Here is a 23716-nt window from a genome sequence, read left to right as displayed (position 1 = left end):
GCACAGATTTCTTCCAAATGCACTCAAACTGAATTAAAGTGTAGTACCGGCTCTTGTTGGCCACCAGCTCGTTCTCATGGTACCACTCAACGGCAGGCTGTGGTTCGGCCGTGAACTGACAGTGGAAAAGTGCTTCCTCATTCCTCAGCACTACCAAATCTTCTGGCTTCACCACCGGTTGAGGGAAACTCTTATCTACAGAGAGAGAGAAAGACCATTTATTACTTAACAGGAACCTAAAAATTAAATGACAGATTCTCAAAAAACTAAAAAAGTAGGGATGCACCAAAATGAAACACTGGGCCGAAGACGGAACACGGTTTTTCGCATTTTGTGTGCATACATAATGTAAACAAAAACTTTTATTTTGGATGCGATTAATAATTTGACAGCACTACTTAATTTATTTCACAGAACAACAGTACTAATACTAACATTTATGAACGTTGATGGAGCTTTTATTTTGGCGGAAACCCCCAGGAAGACCTCAGTGCTTTTTTTGTTGATAACAGCAGATTTATAAAATGAATTTGGGAAGATGTTTGTTGCATGCATCACATTGTCACATCCATGCCTTGTAGAACTGTATAAAATCGTTACTGAACAGCTGACGAGTAACCGTTTCAACGCAGATTTTCCTCGCGTTTTGGACTTTGCACCCTGGTGTCGCGAGCTCATGCAGCGTGCATGTATTAGAAAATGCCATTTATGTACTAATTGTTTAAGGCCATTTCACGATTTCAATCATCATACAGTAACCAGCAACAACCACCTCTTCTCATGAAGACATGAGATGCAGCGCTAAACAGTCTCTTGCTGCCAGTTCTTGTAATGATTTTGAGTTTTAAATATTTCCACACTACCGTAAGGTTTGATGTATTAGCGCACTACTCTATTTTTGTTCAGTACAATTTATTCTGTCTTTTCTCTTATTCGGCCAAACACCGAAAGAGCATTTTTTTTCTATTATTGGCCGAATAATTTCGGTTGCCGAACATCCTGTGCATCCCTACAAAAAAGTACCTGTGGTTAAACAATACACCCAAGCACACAATGATAAACACACACACCTATGATGTTGAGGGTGAAGTTGTTACTGCTGCAGACGTGGCCCGCTGCATTTTTCGCACAGCAATAGTAGGCCCCGTTGTCGTCAGGACTGGCGTTTGACAGTGTAAGCGTTCTGTCTTTGTTGTTGATTTTGTAGCTCTTCTCTGATAGTAGTGCTCCATCTTTGTGCCAGCGATTGGTTGGCCTGTAGATTCAGTCAGGATCAGGGTTATAAAAGCTGAGAAAACTGAATGAGAAGTTTCTCCAGATCAGGGGTAACCAACCCTATCCCAGGAGAGCTACCGACCCGCAGAGTTTAGTCAACGCTGGCCCTCGAGGTCCACTTTCCTGTATATCTTCAACCTGATCAAACTCACCTGCCTGTAGCTTTCTAGTAATCCTGAAGATCATGATTACAGTGAATTTATAACAGCTAAGGGGGTAACTCCGTTTATAAATTAGCTTAGCTGTTATAAATTCACTGTAAACCACGGCTTCTTGGGGCTTTTTGCTTTAGTATGTGAGCACAGAATTTTTGGGAATATTAGACGTGATATTTGGGATTTCGCAATGAATGAATGTTTGGCCAGTGAACTGCAATTGTGATATTAGGACTGGGAAAATAAATCGATGCATCCCAAATTGAGAAATGATTCAGCATCGACTGAGATTTTCCGAATACGTCGCGATTCTTTCTCGAGTCGATTCTGAGCTTAGTTTTGGACAGCAGATGGCGTTGCATGCTTTAGAAACTGCCGTACTCTGCTTGTTTCCAAATCCTTACACACACTTGAACCTAAAATAATCATTTATAAAATTCGAATCACAAGGGTGTTCACACTGGGCTGTTTACACATTAATCTCACGTCATAAAAGCATTCTGAGCCGAGGTTAAACTACAGACTCAGCCAAACGCACAAGCGCTCTTCAGCACTCTTCTTCATCAGCATGTGTGTGCGCGGATAAAAACTAGATTATAGCGCCATCTGCTGTTAAAATCTACGCTCAGAATCGATTCCTGAGAGAATCGCGATGCATTCGGAAGATCTCAGAATTGATCCACGAATCGATTCTGCATTGATTTATCATCGCAGGCCTACTAAACGTGCTTAAAATAATGCTCAAATGGGCAGTTTACCTTCAAATTCTGCCTCATTTAATAGGACACGCTATTCAGGTAGCTGGATAAGAGTTAGACACCTCTTAAGCCAAGGGTGTCCAAACCTGTTCCTGGAGAGCCAATGTCCTGCAGAATTTAGCTGCAACCTGCCCCCACACCAGCCTTCAAGTTTCTAGTAATCTGGAAGACCTTGATTAGCTTATTCAGATGTGTTTAATTAGGATTGGAGCTAAACTCTGCATGGTAGTGACCTGTCAGTAGCAGAAATGGACACCATGTGCCACCAAGTATAATTAATTCGTCCACATTTCGCTCTGGTTCATGGACAGTGACGTAATGTCCTTTTTCAGCAAAGTCCACAGATGTTCTTGCACATAGTCCACAGACAAAAGAAAAAAAAGTCAACCATGAAAAGAATTAGGCAAACCTGTTTCTAGAGGGCAGAGTTTGGCAGAGTTTAGCCCCAACCCTAATTAAACACACCTGAACAAGCTAATTCAGGTCTTCAGATTTTCTAGAAACTTCCAGAAGTGTGCTGGAGCTGGTTGGAGTTAAACTCTGCAGGATGTTGGCCCTCCAGGAGCAGGATTGGACGCCCCTGATATAGAGTATACAATATTGTGCAAGATGTTGCAGAGTGCTGAAAATTAAGAATAACTGGACCTTTACGAGAAGAAGCCAGGAGTACTTGCTCTGCATTATGAACTGCATGTGAAACGGAGCTTGTGCAGCTAAATGCACTCACATCCACAGCATGTTTCTGATCTAAGGCTAGGACTCAGACATGCAGTTCCTCACCGTGGGTGTCCATCTATGTTGCAGCGTAGCACCACTTGTGAGGAGCTCTGAATCTCTGCCTCTGATTCTGGACTCTTCAGACTCACCATGCCACTTTCCAACCCTGTAAGACAAGACATGTTAAAGAGTAACAGCTTGATGATCAGGAGATGGCTGAAACCCTTGTCGAAACTCTCGGCGCTCATTATCAAAAACAAACTCCCCCATTCACACCATCTGGTCATGCTTTGCACCCGCTGCAAAAACAGGCCTCTCCATTCAGTTGACCTTACTTGTTATCGGACACAAGCGGCCGGACGCTGCATTTCAACCAATTAATCTTGGCATTGGGCATAAAGGGGCGCTTTGTCTGGCTTCCACTTGCTGGCTCAAAATAACCTTCTCTCACGCGGGCGTTGTTTAGCTTGCTGCAGTCGCAAAGGGGGTGAAGTGGGATGGCCAGGAAGTGCCAATGGTTCACATGTGTTTTTACACGCCGAGAAAAGCATTTGCAGTCTGACTAACTTGTTTAAAGGGTTAGTTCACTCAAAAATGAAAATTAGCCTGTGATTTACTCACCCTCGAGGTATCCTAGGTGTATATGACTTTCTTCTTTCTGACGAATCCAATAGTAGTTGCATTAAAATTTGTCCTGGCTCTTCTAAGTTCTATAATTGCAGTGGGCGGGTGTTTTTGTTCAACAGTCCAAACCATGTCAAATAAAGTGTGTGCATCCATAATAAAAATGTGCCTCACACAGCTCCAGGGAGTGAATAAAGGCCTCCTGTAGCGAATCCATGCGTTTTTGTAAGAAACATATCAATATTTCATATGTAATACACACTTCTCTCTCTCGCTTCCTCTAACTGTCATACGCAGAAGTCGTTCCGGTGGATGACGTAGGATGTATGGGTTACGTGATTAGTGCCGAATGCGGAGAGAGAACAAAACAATATGCCGGTCATGAATTAGAAGCACAAAATGAGGATTTTAAAAGAAAAATGTCGGAGGATTTCAATAAAAGCCAAGAAGAGACTGGTTTTCCTTGCTAAAGTAAGGAAACTTTGCTTCCTTTGCACCTGTAAACAAACTCGCGAGACTAGCATATCTCATACATCCTACGCTATTTAAAGGTAATTTTATGATATTAAGATATTCACTACAGGAGGTCTTTATTCAGCCCTGGAGCCATGTGAGCCACGTTTTATTATGGATGTGCGCACTTTATTTGTAACGTTTTTTTGGACTGTTGAACAGAAACACCCGCCCACTGCAATGATAACGCTTGGAAGAGTAAGGATCATTTTTAACATAACTCCAATTGGATTTGTCTGAAAGAAGAAAGTCATATACACCTAGGTTGCCTCGAGGGTGAGTAAATCTCAGGCTAATTTTCATTTTTGGGTGAACAAACCCATTAAGAATGCATATAATGAGTGTTACACTCACATTTGATGTTGAAGGAGGCCTCGCCGGTCTGGTATTCTTCGCCAGTGCTGTTCTTTGAGGCAAAGCACTGGAAGTTTCCTGAGTCGAGCGTCCTGTCAATCGCAGTGAATTTCAGGTTGCCCCCTTCCAGAAATCGTCTCTCTGAATTGATGACCGTCTCACCGTTGTGTTTCCAGGAGTAGACGACACCTTGAGGGTCGTTTACTTCACACCGCAGCATGGCACTCCGCCCATGTGGGGCATCCTGGGATTTTGGCTCCTTGGTGAAAGAGAACGAGGCGGCTTGCACCAGGATCACTATCGGGAGAAGAAAACAAAGCACAGGCATGAAGAAAGATAACCCAAAGAACTAATCTAGCAGATCAGTGCCAGCGCTTACAGGTCCAGACGGCAACTTGTGATGTTGATTAGCAAGATGCTAAAATGCAGGTGAAGGAATGTAGCTTTGAGAAAAAGCAGAACACCCCTCACCCCTCCCTCAGACTCTCAGTTAGTTCTTTGTTTTCATCCAGCTGGAAATTCAAGGCCAGACGCCCAGGTGTGCTTTAGACAGACAGGCCCAGCTGGGCTAGACGAGACAAGACCTTTTAACGCTGACCGGTCTCTCTGACCCAAACGATAACCTTACGCATTATGTATTTGAGTAAAACCATTGGCCCTGGCCTCATTTCAGATCAAAGTGTGGCTATATAAGCGCCTTAATTGTATACTACTGAAATGCAGAGTTTCCTGAAGGAAAGCATACGAGGCGAGCGCATGAATACCTGTATGAACATGCACCACGAAGCCCAAAGTGAGGGCTTTTACATTTAGCACTACCATAATTCATCTGGACAACGTTATTTTACTTCAAAATACATGCAAGTTTTCCATTTTTCACTATGTGAAGAAAACATGCTAGGGTTGTGTTGGATTGTTAGGCTGTCCCAGGCGGTGCTACAGTGTTGTGGGTGGCTAATGAGGTTTGTGTGTGTGGTAAGTTCATATGTGCTTGCTAGATCAGTTCCAGGATGATGTGTATAGTTGCCAGGACGTTGCTATTAGGTTGCAAATGTGTTTTTAGTGGAGGATTGCAGGTGTTAGATAATGTAATTGGATATTGCTGAAAAAAACAATAGAACCATCACAAAAAAATCGAATGGTTTCCACTACAAATACCATTACAAACCATCAACTTTTAATCATTAGAATCATTAAAAACTTTTTTTTTTTTTTTGGGGTAGTGTGTTTTGGGACATATTCCATTAGGAGTTTGTGGTTTTAACAAGCCACCAATAGAAGGAGACCAATTACCAGCAGAGACCCACAGGGTCCATTACAGGTCCCATTATAACCAGTAAAGCCGTTACAGATTTTGTGATGGTTTCTATTGTTTTTTCCATCAGGGATTGAGTTTTTTTTTTTTTTATGAAAATGTTGTCAAATATTTTTGACCAGGCCACATATTGCCCAGACCTATCACAAACAAACAAACAAACCTTCAAGAATAGTTCGCTACATTGAGGCTGATGAGTTGCAGGACAAACAATAAAACTAAATGAAACATTTTGTAGCCAGACAACTTACTACGCTCAACAAAGATGGCTGTTCAAAAGCACAAGCACATTGAGCGCACAGCTAATAAATCCTAAGTATACCCAGTTCTTGGGTTATGGACTATGAGCAATAGTAAAGTTCATGCTTGCTGGCGGACAAAAGCCCATACGCCAGTGATGATCCTCAAACACAATTGATGGTTTTATATCACTCCTGTAAAAACAGCATTCCAACGTGCCAACTTTTACTTCTGGACAAAAAAAGAGGCAGCCCTGTGAATGACAGGCGTCTCCAGGGTCTAATCTCTGGCGCGTCTAACCCATTTTCTACCCCGCAGAGTGAAGCTCTGAAGACGTCCCATTCAGTCAGACAGACAGTAGTCAGTCCCGCTCCAGCGGGCACAGCTCGTGCTGGGAGAGGACCAGCATGCACTGGGAATGGGAAATGAAGCCCGGATTCCCTGTGGAGCGGAGTAAAGCATATTCAATAAACAGCTGCGATGAGTGACTGAAGTTTGAAGCATACAGAGATATTTCATGAGTCTAGCTGATGTTTGAGGGGGTGAAGGAAGGAGCGAGATAACCTCTCTTTAATTCACTCTGACATGAGGTCAACGTCACATCAGCCTATGAATCCCCGTTTCTACATGTCATCTCCACCTGCACCTGTTTCAGTAGGTTATACTTGAGACCAAATAGGCTATACTTAAATTTAATTATTACAATATTCAAAAAGTCATGTGGCTATAATTGAGAGGCCACACAGCATTTGACCCCTGGATGTACAAAAATCATTTCAGTTTTAAGAAGTGTTTTCTCAACATGTTAACACTGCATCAACTACTTATGAACATTCAATTTTGATTTGGATTATTCAGATGTGTAACTACAATTTGTGTCATGTAATTTGGAATCAGTATCGAACTACAGTTTGTATGTAATCCAACATTACAAGCAAGCCGTGTGTAGTCTTTACCAAGGACAAAGAGCTCTTCTGCCTACTTTTGGGTTTTCTTATGCGGTTATGATTACGCCTGCAAAGAATGCACTCTCACAGAACTCTTGACAAAAGCTAATATCACCAAATGCTATAGGTAAACCAGCCCTGCCTGTATCATTGTTTTCCCTCACGCAGACAGCAGTCATTACGTCTGTTTTCAGAGGTCTATGGAAAACAGAATCATGTCTGTACATGCAAGTCTCCAGGATACAAGATCTTTATCATGAACATTGACACTGAGAGATCTCCATTGTCCTCAAACAGCAAAGTCTGTCATCCTCTTCAGACCTTATTGATAGCATTGCTAGTATTTTGGAGAACTACCACACTAGTACAGCATTAAGGGATATCCTGAACTCAATACAAGTTAGTCTTTATGGACAGCATTCATGACATTCTTTAACAGATGATGTCATCTTGTCCCTCAATTACAATTGAAGTCTATGGGGCAAGTGTACCTGAGGATTTAAAAGCATTCACTGAAGAAGCGACTTGATTTTGTCCTTAAATAAAACTAGCCTTTTGGTTACACGTCATGTATAAGGCTATGCTTATTATAATGAACTGTTTTAACGAGTGCGGTCAAACGATTAATCGCATCCAAAAAAAAGTTTTTGCTTACATAATATATGTGTGTATACTCATTATGTATATATAAATACACACAGTATATATTTTGAAAATATTTCCATGTATATATTTATATTATATACAGATATTTAAAATATATAAACATAACATTTTTCTTAAATATATACATGCATGTGTGTTTATTTATAAATACGTAATAAATATACACAGTACACACACATATGTAAAGGAAAACTTATTTTGGATGCGATTAATCGTTTGTCAGCACTAGTTTGAACATTCATACCAATATAACTTCTCACCCCATCTACTTTAAATACATTTATAAACGCTATTGTCGTTTGCTTCTACAAACTGCAGGCCAAAGCAAAGTACAGCCGGGCAATGATATGTTCCTCTATCCGTAGCGGGTCAGTCCTGCCACAAACCCTCACCAATACACAGAAACACAAACCACTACACAACTACACAAATAACCCCAGAGGTATATCTCTCCTTAAGCACATTTTCCCACCCAAGGCTTGGTCAGAGAAACGATCTATCTGCGGCTCTGCGTGACCAGAAGACCTTGTCTGTTAGCTCCCATATGACCAGAAGACAGCATTAACTCGCCACTCAACACCAACCACACAGCTGCACTGACAATCCCTACACAATCCCACTGACCGTGACCGACCACAATCCCTACACAACCCCACTGACCGTGACCGACCACAATCCCTACACAACCCCACTGACCGTGACCGGCCACAATCACTACACAACCCCACTGACCGTGACCGACCACAATCCCTACACAACCCCCCTGACCGTGACCGGCCACAATCACTACACAACCCCACTGACCGTGACCGACCACAATCCCTACACAATCCCACTGACCGTGACCGACCACAATCCCTACACAATCCCACTGACCGTGACCGACCACAATCCCTACACAACCCCACTGACCGTGACCGACCACAATCCCTACACAACCCCCCTGACCGTGACCGGCCACAATCACTACACAACCCCACTGACCGTGACCGGCCACAATCCCTACACAATCCCACTGACCGTGACCGACCACAATCCCTACACAATCCCACTGACCGTGACCGACCACAATCCCTACACAACCCCACTGACCGTGACCGACCACAATCCCTACACAATCCCACTGACCGTGACCGACCACAATCCCTACACAATCCCACTGACCGTGACCGACCACAATCCCTACACAACCCCCCTGACCGTGACCGACCACAATCCCTACACAATCCCACTGACCGTGACCGACCACAATCCCTACACAACCCCCCTGACCGTGACCGGCCACAATCACTACACAACCCCCCTGACCGTGACCGACCACAATCAAACGCTTTAAATAACGCAGGAAAACAAACTCCAAAGGCAGATTACGGTAAAAGCGCTTGGTTAAAACAATGGAAAAACACACTATATATCTATGGTTCAAACCACAATAGACTCACATTGTGACTACACCAGGGTTATTATAATGAAATCAAATGAAAGCCATAAAAAACCCTGTCATTTAAAAAAAAAATAAAAGACTTATTTCAGTTAGATGCCAGGGTGCCATTTCTTATTTTCATTTAGCATAAGATCTAAAAAACGAAAACTGAAACAATAACTAGGCCTAAATATAATTAACTATATAAACTGTTAAAAATATATAAACTATTTAAATTTGACAAAAAAAATGACAAAAACACAACATTTCTAAAACTTTAATTAAAATTTATTTTTTATACATTATATCTTTAAATAACTTCTGAACATTTAATCAAATTTATCTTATGATGACTAGTGTACTGTAAAAAAGAAATGTAATCATTTGTTATTATTATTAGGTCCAGGTCAGGGCCGGAGTGGAACTCATTTTCAGCCCTGGACTTTCATGCCTTAGGCCGACACACTTTTTATTTATTTATTGTTTTGCACCGGCCTTTGCACTTTCTATTAGCCATTCTATTTGAGCAAGGTGCTGCTTAAGTCAGGGGGAGTCCCAAGATAATTATGTCATCACTGCCAATTAACTTCAGAAATGGAAAATAAGGGACAATTGTGATTCTTTAGCTTTTATTCTTTAAGAAAATGCTCCAAATATTTGTACTGTACCATAATACCTATGTGCCAACACTAACCTATCTTTTAAATCTTTCTTTATCTACAAATGAAATCTGGAAACCTGCTTCTGTTCGGCCATTATTTACAGTTGATCCAACTGTATTGAATAATTATAGGCCTATTTGGAAATTGTCTAATTTATCAAAAGGTTTTGGAATCACTTGTGAATGATCAATTAAAAGAGTTTCTATCTTCTAAAAAAATGCCGGTTTTAGGAAAAAAACACAGTACATCCCAGAAAAACTGGGTGTGCCACATATTCCCAGATTAATGTGTAAAAAAATCAGACTCTGTGTAACAGAACAGACTGGGCTGATATAGCCTACTCATAACTCAGACTCGCTACGTGCCCCTCCAGATTCTTCTTGTGCTCCTCGATCATCCACACGATGCTTATTTTTTTGTGATAGCATATTACAATGACCAGATAACGTAGTTCTGGTTGTATTTTTCTTGAGCGCCCCTACAACTCCCCTCTCACTGACAGAATTTCATGTGAAATGTTCTCGCCATTTTACCGTCATTTTAGATGCTGACTTGGAAAAGCATTCACGTCCTCGTCCTTTTTATGAGCCATTGTCCAAAGCTTTCTCGCTCCTCAAGAAAATCACATATAACAGCTCTTTAACTGCGCTATAGTTTCTAGTCAAAAGCGCTCAAACCACTAGCCTAATCATTAACTACACACACGACATAAACTCCTTTTAGTCAAGTACCATTTGTTACATTGCATTTATGCATTTAGTACTGGCCAGAATAAGTTCTCTCACAAATTAAAGCAGTTTAAAAGTGTACATAGCTAAGCTTGTTTAAACGGTCAAATATGTTGTATTAAGAACTGTATTTAACGCAAATAAAGGCAATTATCCTGTAACCGTGTCGTCGTATGTAATACGTTTTGAGGATTTATTAGCCTATCTGTAAGTAGGCCTACTTGTTCATGTATACGGAGTAAAAAAAAGCTAGTGTTTTTGTAAACAATCAAACAAGAAAGAAAGAAAGCATTTAAGAGAATTTGCCATTGTTCCACACTGCTGCTGTTTCGGGCATTGCCCCAGCTGCCTCTTTTAGATGAATATACTTGATTATAAGCCTATATCGCGCTTACTGCATGACGGCGCCCGTGCAATCCCTTGCATTGTGTTTTTTTCCTGCGGAAAGAACTTTTTCTGATTTATGTACACTCCCAATATCACCAAAAGGTTGCGCTCTTGTAAAATAGAGAAAATAAACAAGACGCTCTTTCTTCCGTCTCATGCAGTCTCCGTGAAATGGAGCACGTCAGCAATGAACATACTTGCCTCACAAAGACATCAATAGAAAGCTTGAAATGTCTATTAATTGAATCAATAATAAAAAATACGTAGCTGGAATGAAAAGGTGCATTTCTCTATTCAAGACACATTCATGTGATGATGATGATGATGAGTGCAGGGTATGCATTCGGCAACTTCATCTTTTCAGCCGACACTGACTGAGAAGAAAGCACTAGTTTATTAACAAATAATTTAAATGTTTTCTTTCCCCCCAACACATTCATAATCATCACTTTTGCCGGTGCAAGCTTGACGCGCTTGAGCACCGAATAGGCTATAGCCTACACCTATATATTAAAGGATGGTTAGGTTATTATTAATCAATTTAATATAAATGTGTGACTAGTTGACTTTAATCGGAGGCAGGCCTACTTGGCACAAGGAACCGATCCGTTTTTAAAATAAAATGCTCTGACATTTCGAAAAGTGCATCTGCTGATCACGTTATATTGCAATGCACAAGTTATGCATGCTTAATGAGTCAAATATTTTTATTTCATTTTTTATGTGTGGGGGTGATATGGGGGTGCTTTGGTCTTTCTTAGGGGTGCTGAAGCACCTGCTAGACCCTCCCTAGTGCCGCATGTTTATTACAATTATAAAAAATAATTCTGCGTCTATTTTTAGGTGTGCCAGCTGCCACTGTGGGTGGCACCAGCACACCCTGGCACACCCATGGCTACGTCCCTGGTACATCCACAGCAATTATAAAAATATTAAAGGATTTAATGGTTTCATTGGATAATGAAAACCATAGTGCTACTCTTTTTATCGATTTATCATTTAGTCTTTTGATTTAGTAGATCATGAAATTTTGAAGCAGAGGCTACTTGGTATAGGTTTATCAGTAAATACTGTTGGATGGTTTGTTAATTACTTATCGGATAGATCTCAATGTATGAATATGTATAAACAGCACTCGTAATGTAAAGATCGGCCTACCACAGGGATCGGTGCTTGGGCCGTTATTTATTTTATATATTAATAATATTGGGAATAGCTTTGCACATTCAAGTTTTCACTTATATGCTGATGATATGGTGATTTACTCCTCTGCATCGACACTGGAGAAGTGAGTCAACTTCAGTCTGATTGTGTTGCAGTTCAGCATACACTGAGCGATTTAAAACTTGTTCTAAATGCAGAGAAATTTAAACTTATGATTACAAAAAGAAAGTCTGCACAGTCAAACTCATGCTCAATTACTACTCTTCAGGGTTTGGAGATTGAAGTAGTATCTAAGTATAAATACCTGGGGTTTTTAATTGATGGTTCTCTTTCTTTTGGGCCTCAGTACCTTGTGAGAAAATTAAAGTCGAAACTGGGCCTTTTTCTTTTAAGAGTCAAGTATTGTCTTTCTCTTGGAGCAAGGAAGATATTGGTAGTAGCTACATTTTTTTCAGTGTTGGAGTACTGTAACACGTAAAACAAATAGGGTTCGGCTAATGTATGTTTCTGTTAATGGATGCGCATTCTGGCTTCCCAGTACATTATAACAACAGCGATGAGAAAGAGGAAAAAAAAAAAAAAAAGTGGACAAATCATTCACTCTTGTTCAATGCGAGTGCCGTATGCTGGAATATGAGCATTTATTCCGTCATCACCCGGGTGCTGATAGCGCGCGCACAGGTGAGACCTGAACAGCACACGTTGATATCGGTGTTTAGACTAAAGTCATGTAAGCTTTGCCAGCTCAAATATTTAAGAGCCAGAGGACGCGAGCTCGCGCGAGCAGTGAGAAGATTTGTGCGTGCGCTCATCAGAAGTGCACAAACCTGCGCCTCAGAACGCGCGCAAATATGAAGCTCTCTCTGAAGTATTGTGTTTTAATGGATAAATTCACACAAAATTCTGTCAAAATGCCCGTCTTGGTAAGTATCCTATAGCAGACATAGCCGGCTGGGCGTACAGTATCAGTGCTTTCTCTTAAAGTGACAGTTAATATTAAATAAACAGCAACAACAAAGAAATCACTCACTGCTCTTGATTGAATCGCTTTTGTAACTTTAATAAAGAGTAATCTTTAATTTATACAGTCAAATATGCAATGCTGTTTTACCTTTGATTACTTTAATCGTACTTCAATTTCTGTACCTAAAAAACCCCCTGAAAATCACTGATTATTTTATTTGTATCTTTACTCTATTGTATTTTTATTTGTGCTGTTGCTTGTAGTTAAAGGTCTGCTTTTATTTGTGTACACTCACAATGAAAACAAAACAGATTTTATATATATAACATGTAATAATATTTAGCATTTTCACATCAAAATAAAAGAAACTGAGCAAAGTAGATGTCTTTTTTTTCCCCTGTTGTACCGAAATTGTATCGAACCGTGACCCCCGAACCGAGGTACGTACCGAACCGTGACATCTGTGTACCGTGCCACCCCTAATATATATATATATATATATATATATATATGCAGGCACCTAAACATTGTTTACAGGCGTGTGATTCAGTATGTCATGGAGCATTAAGGTTCATCACAAATTCAAAAGTCCTTACTCATTGTTTAGTGTACTCTCGGGTTGGATGGCCGGCGTTGTCATCCTGTAGACTTAAGCATTGGTACTTATTTATATATAAAGTCATTTTAGGTGTACTTCCCTCATATTTACAGCAGAATATCTATCAAAAAGATGTAAAGAATTATGGGCTTCGCTCACAGGACTATTATCTCTTAAGCATCCCTAAGTTCGTAGTAACATGGGTAAACAGGCATTCAGTTATGCTGCTCCTTCTGATTGGAATCAATTACAAGATAAGTTGTGCTTAGAGTTGGTATCACTAAATGATTTTAGATGCATTTTAAAGGATCTAGTTGTAGAGTCACCTGATTGTAAATGTTCTGAGTGAATTGTGTATGCTTCTGTGTATGTAAACTAATGTATTTTGTTTTGTGTCTAATTAAATGTGCTGCCTATCTTTGGCCAAGACCCTCTTGTAAATGAGATTTTAAATAAAGGTTTAATAATAATAGTAATAATGTAGGCTGTCTGCCTGTAGTTAAAAAGCTCTCAGAAATAATCACAATGGTTTTGTATAACCTATTTATGTACAATTATTCTGAAAATAATGTTCATGTCACAAAAAAGGTCATTGGCCTGAGTAAATTGTACCTTATAGAATTGTAGCAACTGAAGGTCTATGAAACATCAGTCAATCAAGCATTTTTCTTAAACAATGGCACTTCAAGTTTTGAACTAAAATATTATATAACCTTTGAATGAATGAAAATGAAAAAAAAAAATTTTAATTAAGGAAAACTAGAGTGTGGGCTGCTTCTGGTGCATTTTTTTATGTATTTTTCTCTCTCTATTTAACAGCAGTAACTTACAATGAAAGACGTCGTCCCTCAGGTAGACTGAATGTTTTCCGAACAGTCTAGGGACAACATCCATATTTCAACCCTGTGGCATGACAACACCGGCCCTCTCGGCCAAAAAAACAGACCGGCCCACCGGGAATCATCCAGGTTGATTAGGCCCCAAAACTTTTAGCCTGAATATCTAAGCAAAAATATCTTAATCATAGTATAAATCATAATATGTGACCCTGGACCACAAAACCAGCCTTAAGTATACATTTTTCAAGATTGAGATTTATACATATGAAAAGCATATGAAAGCTGAATAAATAATCTTTCCATTGATGTATGGTTTGTTATGATCGGACAATATTTGGCTGAGATACAACTATCTGAAAATCTGGAATCTGAGGGTGCAAAAAAAATCTAAACATTGGGAAAATCATCTTTAAAGTTCTTAGCAATGCATATTACTAATCAAAAATGAAGTTTTGATACATTTACGGTAAGAAATTTACAAAATATCTTCATGGAACATGACCTCTACTTAATATAGTTTTTTAATATATTAATATACTTTTTGGCATAAAAGAGAAATGTATAATTTTGACCCATACAATGTATTTTTGTCTATTGCTACAAATATACCCCAGACTTCAGACTGCTTTAGTGCTCCAGGGACACAAATATGACACAATAATTGCTATAACACAATGATTGCAATATAATTTTTTGGCCAAATCAGGCAGCCCTAGTGTATATTCGTAAAATCGTTCTTACATAAATATTTGCCTTGAACTGAGCTTTATGCCATTTTAATTGCAATATTTCTAACAATTATCATCGTTTTACTGTTACTCAAGCACAAATTTAGCTCAAGCTTATGCAAATTAGCAGTGACATGAGTTGCAAACCACCAATAGGAGGGCAGACAGTGATTCGCACCCAGACATAGTTTACTGTCGCGGAGTAAAGTTTCTGACATTAATTCAGAATAAGAACTAACATCAAAAGTACTTTGAATTGGTAATATGTTCAAATGAGACTAACTAGGGTGTTCAATGTTTTAAATAAATCCATTTATCCATGTTGTTCTTATTCGCCGAGTTATTCAAGTTCTAAAAAGCCATTACCCACACGACTTTCATTGGCCCTGATGAGAGCAGGATGCTTCGGGCCAGGAGCGCTAACCTGGCTGAAGCTGCTCTCCACTTCCTGGATTCCTGTGGAGGAATTTGAATTTTTTGGGACAAAGATGCCATTCATGACCTCTCTACAACTAACAAGCCAGGAGAGAACCTGATTGGCTGAAGAACATATAAACTTTATGTACATACTAGGCTTGCTCACAAAACCTCTCCGCAGAGCAAGGGTTGTGCTCGAACACTATCAAACTCTCTGTTCAAACTGGCCTCTTTCAACACGCAGACCTCAAGATACGGGATGCTCCAAAACATGTGGCTTTGTAGACATAAAACACACATTACCCTAGTCTCATCAAACGTCAGTCTTACTTTTACTACAAATAAAACATTGTTATTGCAGTTAAACCATGGTAACCACACATTAACCATGGTTTTGCTACACTAACCATAGTTTAACCATGGTATTCGTAACACAACTGTGGTTAAATGGCAATCAATCCAAAAAAAACATTTTTAATATATTAAAGCATGGTTAATTGTTGTGAGGGCCAAGCGCAGCACCTTCATAATGAGCCTTTGATGGCAGGCGATCATCTCTGAGCAGAACTGTATGAGGCGCGTCTGCGGTCCAACTCCAATCCGCCGCTGGAAAATCTGGAAACCACTAATCAGCCTGTATCACAGTCATGACTGATTTTCCATTGAACAAGTGAGGAATAATGTACAGTCAGCCAGTCATTAACACAAAATAAACCTGTCAATTACACAGTTTACACAGTCAAGTATCCCGAAGGAGTTGCATGTCCATTTCAGACACCAAGGGCCAGATTTACTAAACCGGGCAAATTAGCGTTCAAGCGCAATTCCATAAAAGCGCCGATGGGAGGGAAAATTCTGCGGGTGATTTACTAACAATGCACACATTACAGACACAGCCAGATCATTTCCATAATGACCAGCGCAATCTACCATGAGCAGCGCAAAGTACCGCCTGCTTTAAGACTTGCTTTTTTTGGGGCGTTAAATAATGACGCAAATACCAGTAATTTGACGAGCAAACAGTTGCGTCATTCATTTGAAAATTCTAGTCCCATATGTTTTTCGTCTCAAAGGGAAACTCTTACAAATACATAGCCTATTCAATAATGTCATGCGCAAAAATAACTGTGTCCACATCTTCTCAGCCCTAATTCATCACTGCGTGTCTTTAGTAAAACCTGAATATTTATTTTTATTTATTTTACACTAAAAATTTTATGCCAAAAGACGTTTGCTCTGGCGCAAGTTGTTAGTAAATCTGGCCCCAATTCTCAGTTTCAACACTGGGTGGATTACTTACTAATTGTAATCCATTACTGATTACAGATTACATGATGGAAACTAGTTTGTAAAGTAATCTAAATTAAATCAATTTAGGTAATGTATTCGGACTACTTTTCGATTACTTATCAAACTTCTTAATATTAAACGTACCATATTTATATAAAAAAAGCAAAGAAAAAAACTGTATAACATTTATTTTTTTATATCAACATCAAAATGCATTAAACATTAAGCCCAGTGTGGTGTAATGTAATGTAAGAACTGCAGTGGGTTTGAGAGTTGATAAAATGCTAAAAATGTATTAAATAATAAAAAAAATTAAATAAATTATTTAAACATGAACACTAAAAATAGAAATACTTTTGTTTATCTGCATGTGACCATTAACCAACATCAGAGAATTGTAAACATACAAATTAAATTATTGAAATATTAACTTGCATGAACAAACAATAATAAACATGCAAACAGCAATGCCAATAGGTTCAAAGCTCAGAGTCAAAGATAAATGATATGATAAACAATAGGATTTTTAGAGAGGAAACTAATTATGAATGATTTACTGCCACTGTGTGAATAATATGTAATCCATAAAAAGTAACTGTAATCTGATTACGAGCATTATAAAATCTAATGTAATATACTAATTATAAGTACTTGATTTTTGTAATCTGACCACGTAATCCAGATTACATGTAATCAGTTACTACCCAGCTCTGCGTACTTGTGTTCAAACGTGCACCAGCCGGTATGCTAGGATGAGTTTGAAAGAGCCGTTGATTTATTAGTCCTACATATGAAACAAAGCCCACTGGGGTGGCGGACTGTAATTGTAGATTTGTGCCACCCACAGATGTTGAGACAGAGCAGGGACGCATGAAGAGACCCTCACGCTGATGAACTCCACCTGTCCTCTTAAAACACAAGATGTTTAATTGGGTTGTTAATCTGATCTGAAACCATGACAACGGCCCACGTGGAAACATGAGCATCGACCCACGGAAAATAACCGGACACTTAAACTTTATGAGATAATGGGTTTTCAAATTTTTATTTTTTTTGCTGACAGCAGTTTGTACTTGGTAAAAAGGCACCTTTTAGTAGTCATCTAAAAACATCTATTAATGATCTAGCTTTAGACAGAACTGGTTTTTGGCGTTTAGTGGTTTCTCTCCCTGAGGGAAACTAGATATCGATGCCTGTTAGCACTAAAACATCCTGTCTGACCCCTCCAGGCCTTTGACCCCCAAAACACAGAGATTTGCAAGGTGCTCCATCATCTATTGAATAGGTGGGAGCCTCCTTTCACACAGGAAGGAAGCAGTTTTTGCAGCTGTTCGCGGTATCACAGTCGACATATTGTGCTCGGATACGGCTGAACAGGTGCCACTGCAGGATCATAACGTGTAGCTGCACACGCATGTGGGGTTAATGAATCAGCCAGAAGAGACCACTGAAAACCCATCTGATCAGAGCATGGTGGAGCTGCCAGACGCCAGGGAGGATTTATATTACAGAGCATTTAGTACTGAGGGAGTGTCGCCACAGGAATTTGTTTATGTGCTATTATTTACAGTAATTGCTGGACAAACTATATTAAGAGACAATTTCAAGTCAAACAAATAAGTTTAGAGTGAGGCAACTTTTCTCATAATAGGGCTGTGTTTCCCAAAAGCATGGTAAGCCTAAATTGATCGTAGCTCCATTGGTTTCAATGGGTCTACGATGTCCGTAAGCTTACGATGCTTTTGGGAAACGCAGCCCAGGTCAATGACCATAATCTGAGGTGAAGAAGTGTCCAGAATTAATTGAGGCTTTCTTCATTATGACATCAGGCCAGTGACAGCGTCTGGAGGGTGAAGCCCGTGACACAGTTCGTATTGTGCTCCATTCAGTGCTCACTGCTATTCACCAGGAGGTCTGAGAGGTCAAACTGAGCCTCCACACTTGTGGAAACCCAACACCTTACATCATTAGCAGGGCCAATGGCTTCGCATGCAGAAGAAAAGCACAAGTTCTCTGTGTTTATGAGTGATGATGGGTGGAGGATCAACGGGGTTCATACCAGCAGAGTCCTGAAAATACCATTCGCCAAAACAAATCTAGTTTAAAGTAGGCTAAATCACACAAGAAATGTACTTTTATACATTTATCATGGTTTGATATTATTTTGCTTGGGGGGGGGGCATTTTCAAGAAGGTTTTACATGTTTAAATGCGTCACGTAACCAATAAAATATACTTATGCCAAACTAAAAGTTTTCTTTTCAGGAATTTCATTCTTTTAAATGACTTTTTACTTCATTATTATACCAGTAAAGTTATATCGCACTTTCCATTTTTGACTTTATTCCCCTCAAAACAATGTTAAAATGGATTTGAATTTAGAAAATAAAAACAGTCATCATAGCATTAAAGTGCATATGAATAGCATTTGTCATGTCTTCTTGAATACATTCATAGATCTAGACAAAACGTGGCATTTAGGCCTTACAAAAAGCATGCATATAGTCTGTTAGCCAATCATAATGTAGGCTATTTACATGTAGAAGTCTTAAACGTGAAGATGCAAAAAAAAGTGTGAAAAACTTTGACTAGCATTATAAACAGATGTCAGTGACTATTTTTAGCTCGTCTTCATGAATAAATCAATGCATAAAGATAAAAAGGACGAGCATGTGTGTTTAATTTGAGTCCAAGTTCATGACTAAGCACTCGTTCGGGGAATGCGGTCCCGTCCTGGGGGTCACAGCAGGATGCAGGCTCTGCAGGACGTCCCACAGCCTTCTGTGACCCTCCACGTGTTTACAGTATGAGACGGGGAATGTGATGCAATTACAGGAACACGAGGAGAGCTTCACACACTTGCAGCGTCGCCCTCAAACTCTAAACAACAGGAGCATCTGATGAGTGTTTCAGGAGACACCATGGAGCCCTAATACAAACAGATCTCGTTTAACACAAGAGACCCATGTGCAAACAGTGAAATAAACCAAAAATCCAGAGCTATGTTTGGGACGAGACAAAATGTTTTCCCTTCAGAATGTCAAACTAAACACAAACGTCTGGATTAAACATGAACTAAATGAGGCCGAAGTCCCGTTTATTAATGATTCGAAGATTTGCTCTTGTGCATCAGAGGGGAGAAAGCAGCCCACGGTACCATCTGAGGAATACGCACACATTTTTCTCATTAAATATCATCTGGGCGGCATTGTGGTGAAGGAGGGGAATGCTAAATACAGAATGGGGGGAAGGGCCAGCCAATGTAACGTAAAGCACATGCACTTCTTGTAATCACTCTCATTCTCCTATCAAAACTAACAAGAACCACTCGCTCTGCGAAGAGCTCGCCAGAATTCACCAGTCTACTTCACACAGACTCAAACCCCTCAGTTGGTCTTCTAACCTGACGCAAGCATTAAAACACACACACACACACACACACACACAGAGAGAGAGAGTTGGGAAAGTGACATTAATGCATTACAATATTGCATTACTCCATGAAAACTAACTCATTTCTAGGGCTGCCCTCGACTAAGGATTTTTCATTTTAAGCATTATTCGACTAATCGCACCTTTAATTGTCTACACAGGCACACCGGCAGAAGTAATGATTGTGACTGTGTCAGGGAAAAACCGTAACGAGGCTGCATTAACATTTGAACAATTTATTGATGAACTAGTGCTTGAAGTCGGCGACACCGACTCGTCATTGGAAAAGTAGGCATTTCGCTCTGTATAGATATGTTTTTCATGTCTGTAAAACTGTTACCTGTTGCATTACCGCATAAAAACTTGTTTAATTTTCCTGAAATCAATTGTCAATAAATTGTCATGATGTAAGAAAAGAATATGAATTTGTATTCATTTCATAAAATTGCAATAGTGCAAAAAACATAATGGCTGCAAACTTAAAATTTCTCTTCTGTGGGTATTTTTTATTTTTGGGATGAAATATGACCGTTTTCACCCAAAAGCACGAAACACTAGCAATGAATATTTTGCGGATCAGGAAAACCAGTTTTATTTTTATATCTTAGAGGGATTACGTATATAGTTTACGGAAACTTCCACATATGCCGTACGCATCACGAGCAGATAATTGCATTTGGTCAAACAAATTTCCCTGATGATGGAATCACGGTTTTGAGGAACAGCTTGTGAAAATCTTTAGCAGACCATTGGAGAATCCTGACTAAGCCTTGGCAAAACCCACAACTCGAATGGGTTACAGTAGAGGAGACGGATGGAGATTACATTCAGACAGAAGGTAAAGAATTCATTAGTTTTCATTTGCATTATTCAGATTCATGTCTGCCTGTTTGTGTTCCACAGAACAAAGAAATGCAAATGGTTTAGATCAACATGGGAGTGAGTTCATGACAACAAATGGTCATTTTTGGTTGAACTATCCCAATATTTAGAGTAATCCCACTTATGATGGGTGTTTAGCGACCTTGAAAACTTGTTTTTCAACTGAAACCAGAAGACATAGTAAAATTTGCATAATGTGTGCAACGACACCATAAAGGGACATTTACACGGAGACAAATCCAAACACAGTTGTAAATCCAACACTTTACAACTCAAACTCCAGATTTGCTATTTTAAACCCTCAAAATGTTTTGACTTCAATAATACACTGAAAAATCAATTTTCACTCATAAACTGGTAGTAAATTTCACAATTTAAGAAACAGCAAGTAACAATGAATTAAGCATGAAATTTTAAAGTAGAAAGACTGAAATGGTATTTTCTTGTACTATCTTCACATTTTCATTTGTTTTCACAAACTGAAACTCCTTAAGTCTAAAATGGTACAGCTTCAGGTTTTCGCTTTAAACTAATCTCATGGATATACGAGCACGACATTATCATAAAAGCCAGCCGGGCTCACGTTTCTGAAACCGGCTCCAAGATAAACGTGTCTCTGCTTTTTACGCCAAGACCTCTGCGTTTCATCACTGCCATTCAGAGTGGCAGCCGGCAGCGGACAGAGCGACTTTAAGGCATCTCAGAAGCTGTCGTTACAGAAGTTAATTAAGAAAGAGATCAAACAGGCACGCTGTCAGCTGCCCTCCTCTGATTCAATGTGGCCGGACGCCAACCACCGGGAATATGGAGTTGAGACAAACCAGTTGAGACATGCTTGACATGGCCTCCACTGAGTTTATTCAAGGTGTCGCAGGGAACACGTCTGTCCAAAAATGGAGATATTTCATAGCGTTGATGGTTTTACTATTATTCTTTAAATGTGGAAATGAGTGCACATGCTTAAACAGCAAGCAAAATACAGCCTAACTCATCACCCCCTCACAGTAACTCGCAAACAAAGGACAATGAGCAACATCACAAAAGGCTTCACCTCTTAAACGAGTGTGAACTTCCTGAAGACCTGTTTGATCTCAACAATAGTGGTATTTTACATTAAAAGCATGCCTTGAGATGCTATACTGTGATGGTCTAAGAGGCAGCACAGTGTCTCAAGAGCGTCAAGCAGCTGTTGTGTCCATCAACGCATCTCCTGTGGAGCTCAGCTCTTCGCTTTTACTTGATCAAACAAAATAGCTCTCCAAAAACTCAATTATTCGATAAGTGACAACAGGTGGCAACGCCACAACTGAGGAAGGAGATTCATCTTGGCCTAACGTGGACTTCTGAATCGTGAATCAGTCTTTAAAAAAAATTAAATGGTTGCGTCCCATGAAAACAATGTCCACCTCCACTTAAAAAAGGACTAATTTGGCAGAAAGAAAACCAAAAAACCAATTTAATTTTTATGAATTGTTTAACGGAAATTAATTTTTATTCACTAATTCTCATTAATGCAGAAAAAATTACTCGTTACTGTATTGTGAAAAAAAAACAGAGTACTAAAGTTAAGCACGTTTACGTAACGCTACAATTTTTATATTATGTTTAATTTTATTAATACTGAATTTAGGCTAATTTAGACTGATTTTTAATTAATATGGTTGCCAAAGAGGCCAATTTTTTGCTTTATAATAATACAAATTTCAGTGAACATTGTCAAGACAATATTCTTAATTGTAAACCACAAAATGGTCCTCAAAATAAGCTTTTTTATGCATATTTCTTTTGATTTTGGGTTGAAATATGGCTCTGACATGTTCATTGTAACATTTTAGCAGTTTAATGTTTAAAATGCTCAATTTATAGCAAATGGAAACGAAGTACAAACAAACAAAGTTATAAGTGACTATAAAATGCCTTAAATATAAATGGAAGCATTGGTAAAATGACGGAGCCAAACTACAGAACAACTAGAATCTGAATATTTTCAAATGAAGATCATTTTGCTTAAAGACCTGCATTTTATTCTGACAAAAACACATAAAAATCATCTGGACTAGTCAGACAAAATTACAATACTAGGTTTCGAGTCTTCTCATTCATAATTTATGAGACATTGTTTTCTCTTGTTGGAGTGACGTTTAAAAAGACCATGAAGTAAATGATTATGATAATACGATCACGAATACAAAACAAATTAAAATTTCAAGTATGTAATAGAAGGCCATTTAATCAATTATTTTCAGTACAACACAGCAACTGAGATATAGCTAAAACATAACTGAATAAACAAGTCACAGAGTCACACCTTTGCATAGTGGGGGATATTTCTTCCCAGACCGTCTGCGATTAGCATATGAAAGACAGGAGATGGACCCCCTCCGTCCCCGAGATCAAGCAGTGCCCTCAAGTACCTGTGAAATGGTTCTAGCCTCCACCCTTTTATCTTTACAGTCTCCATGCAAATGCTGCAGTTTCTTCAATGGGCCCCGAGGCCATCCCTCCCTCCCTCCAACAACGACCCAAGCTATCTCTATCAGTTAAAAACGGCTAAACTTTCGGAATTTCTGTTACTCTTAAAAAAAAATGAAGGTTCTTTATTGGAATCTATGGTTCCATGAAGAACCTGTAACATCCAT

At 39.2% G+C, this 23716-nt stretch overlaps 1 protein-coding gene across 1 annotated transcript in view; it reads right to left on the bottom strand.

The window, feature by feature from the left end:
- LOC306874645 (inactive tyrosine-protein kinase 7-like) overlaps positions 1-23716 on the bottom strand; it is a 39807-nt gene that overhangs the window by 14167 nt on the left and 1924 nt on the right. The window contains exons 2-5 of the mRNA XM_079424813.1: positions 4397-4693; positions 2969-3071; positions 1071-1255; positions 48-195 (exon numbers count right to left, since the gene is read on the bottom strand). Of these exons, the coding sequence (XP_079280939.1) occupies positions 48-195; positions 1071-1255; positions 2969-3071; positions 4397-4693 (733 nt within the window). The remainder of the gene's footprint in view (positions 1-47; positions 196-1070; positions 1256-2968; positions 3072-4396; positions 4694-23716) is intronic.

The sequence above is a fragment of the Barbus barbus genome, assembly GCF_936440315.1.
Source record: "Barbus barbus genome assembly, chromosome: 9".
In the NCBI taxonomy this organism is placed as follows: domain Eukaryota; kingdom Metazoa; phylum Chordata; class Actinopteri; order Cypriniformes; family Cyprinidae; genus Barbus; species Barbus barbus.
The sequence above is the reverse complement of the archived record's forward strand: the minus strand, read 5'-3'. Positions and strand labels throughout refer to the sequence as shown.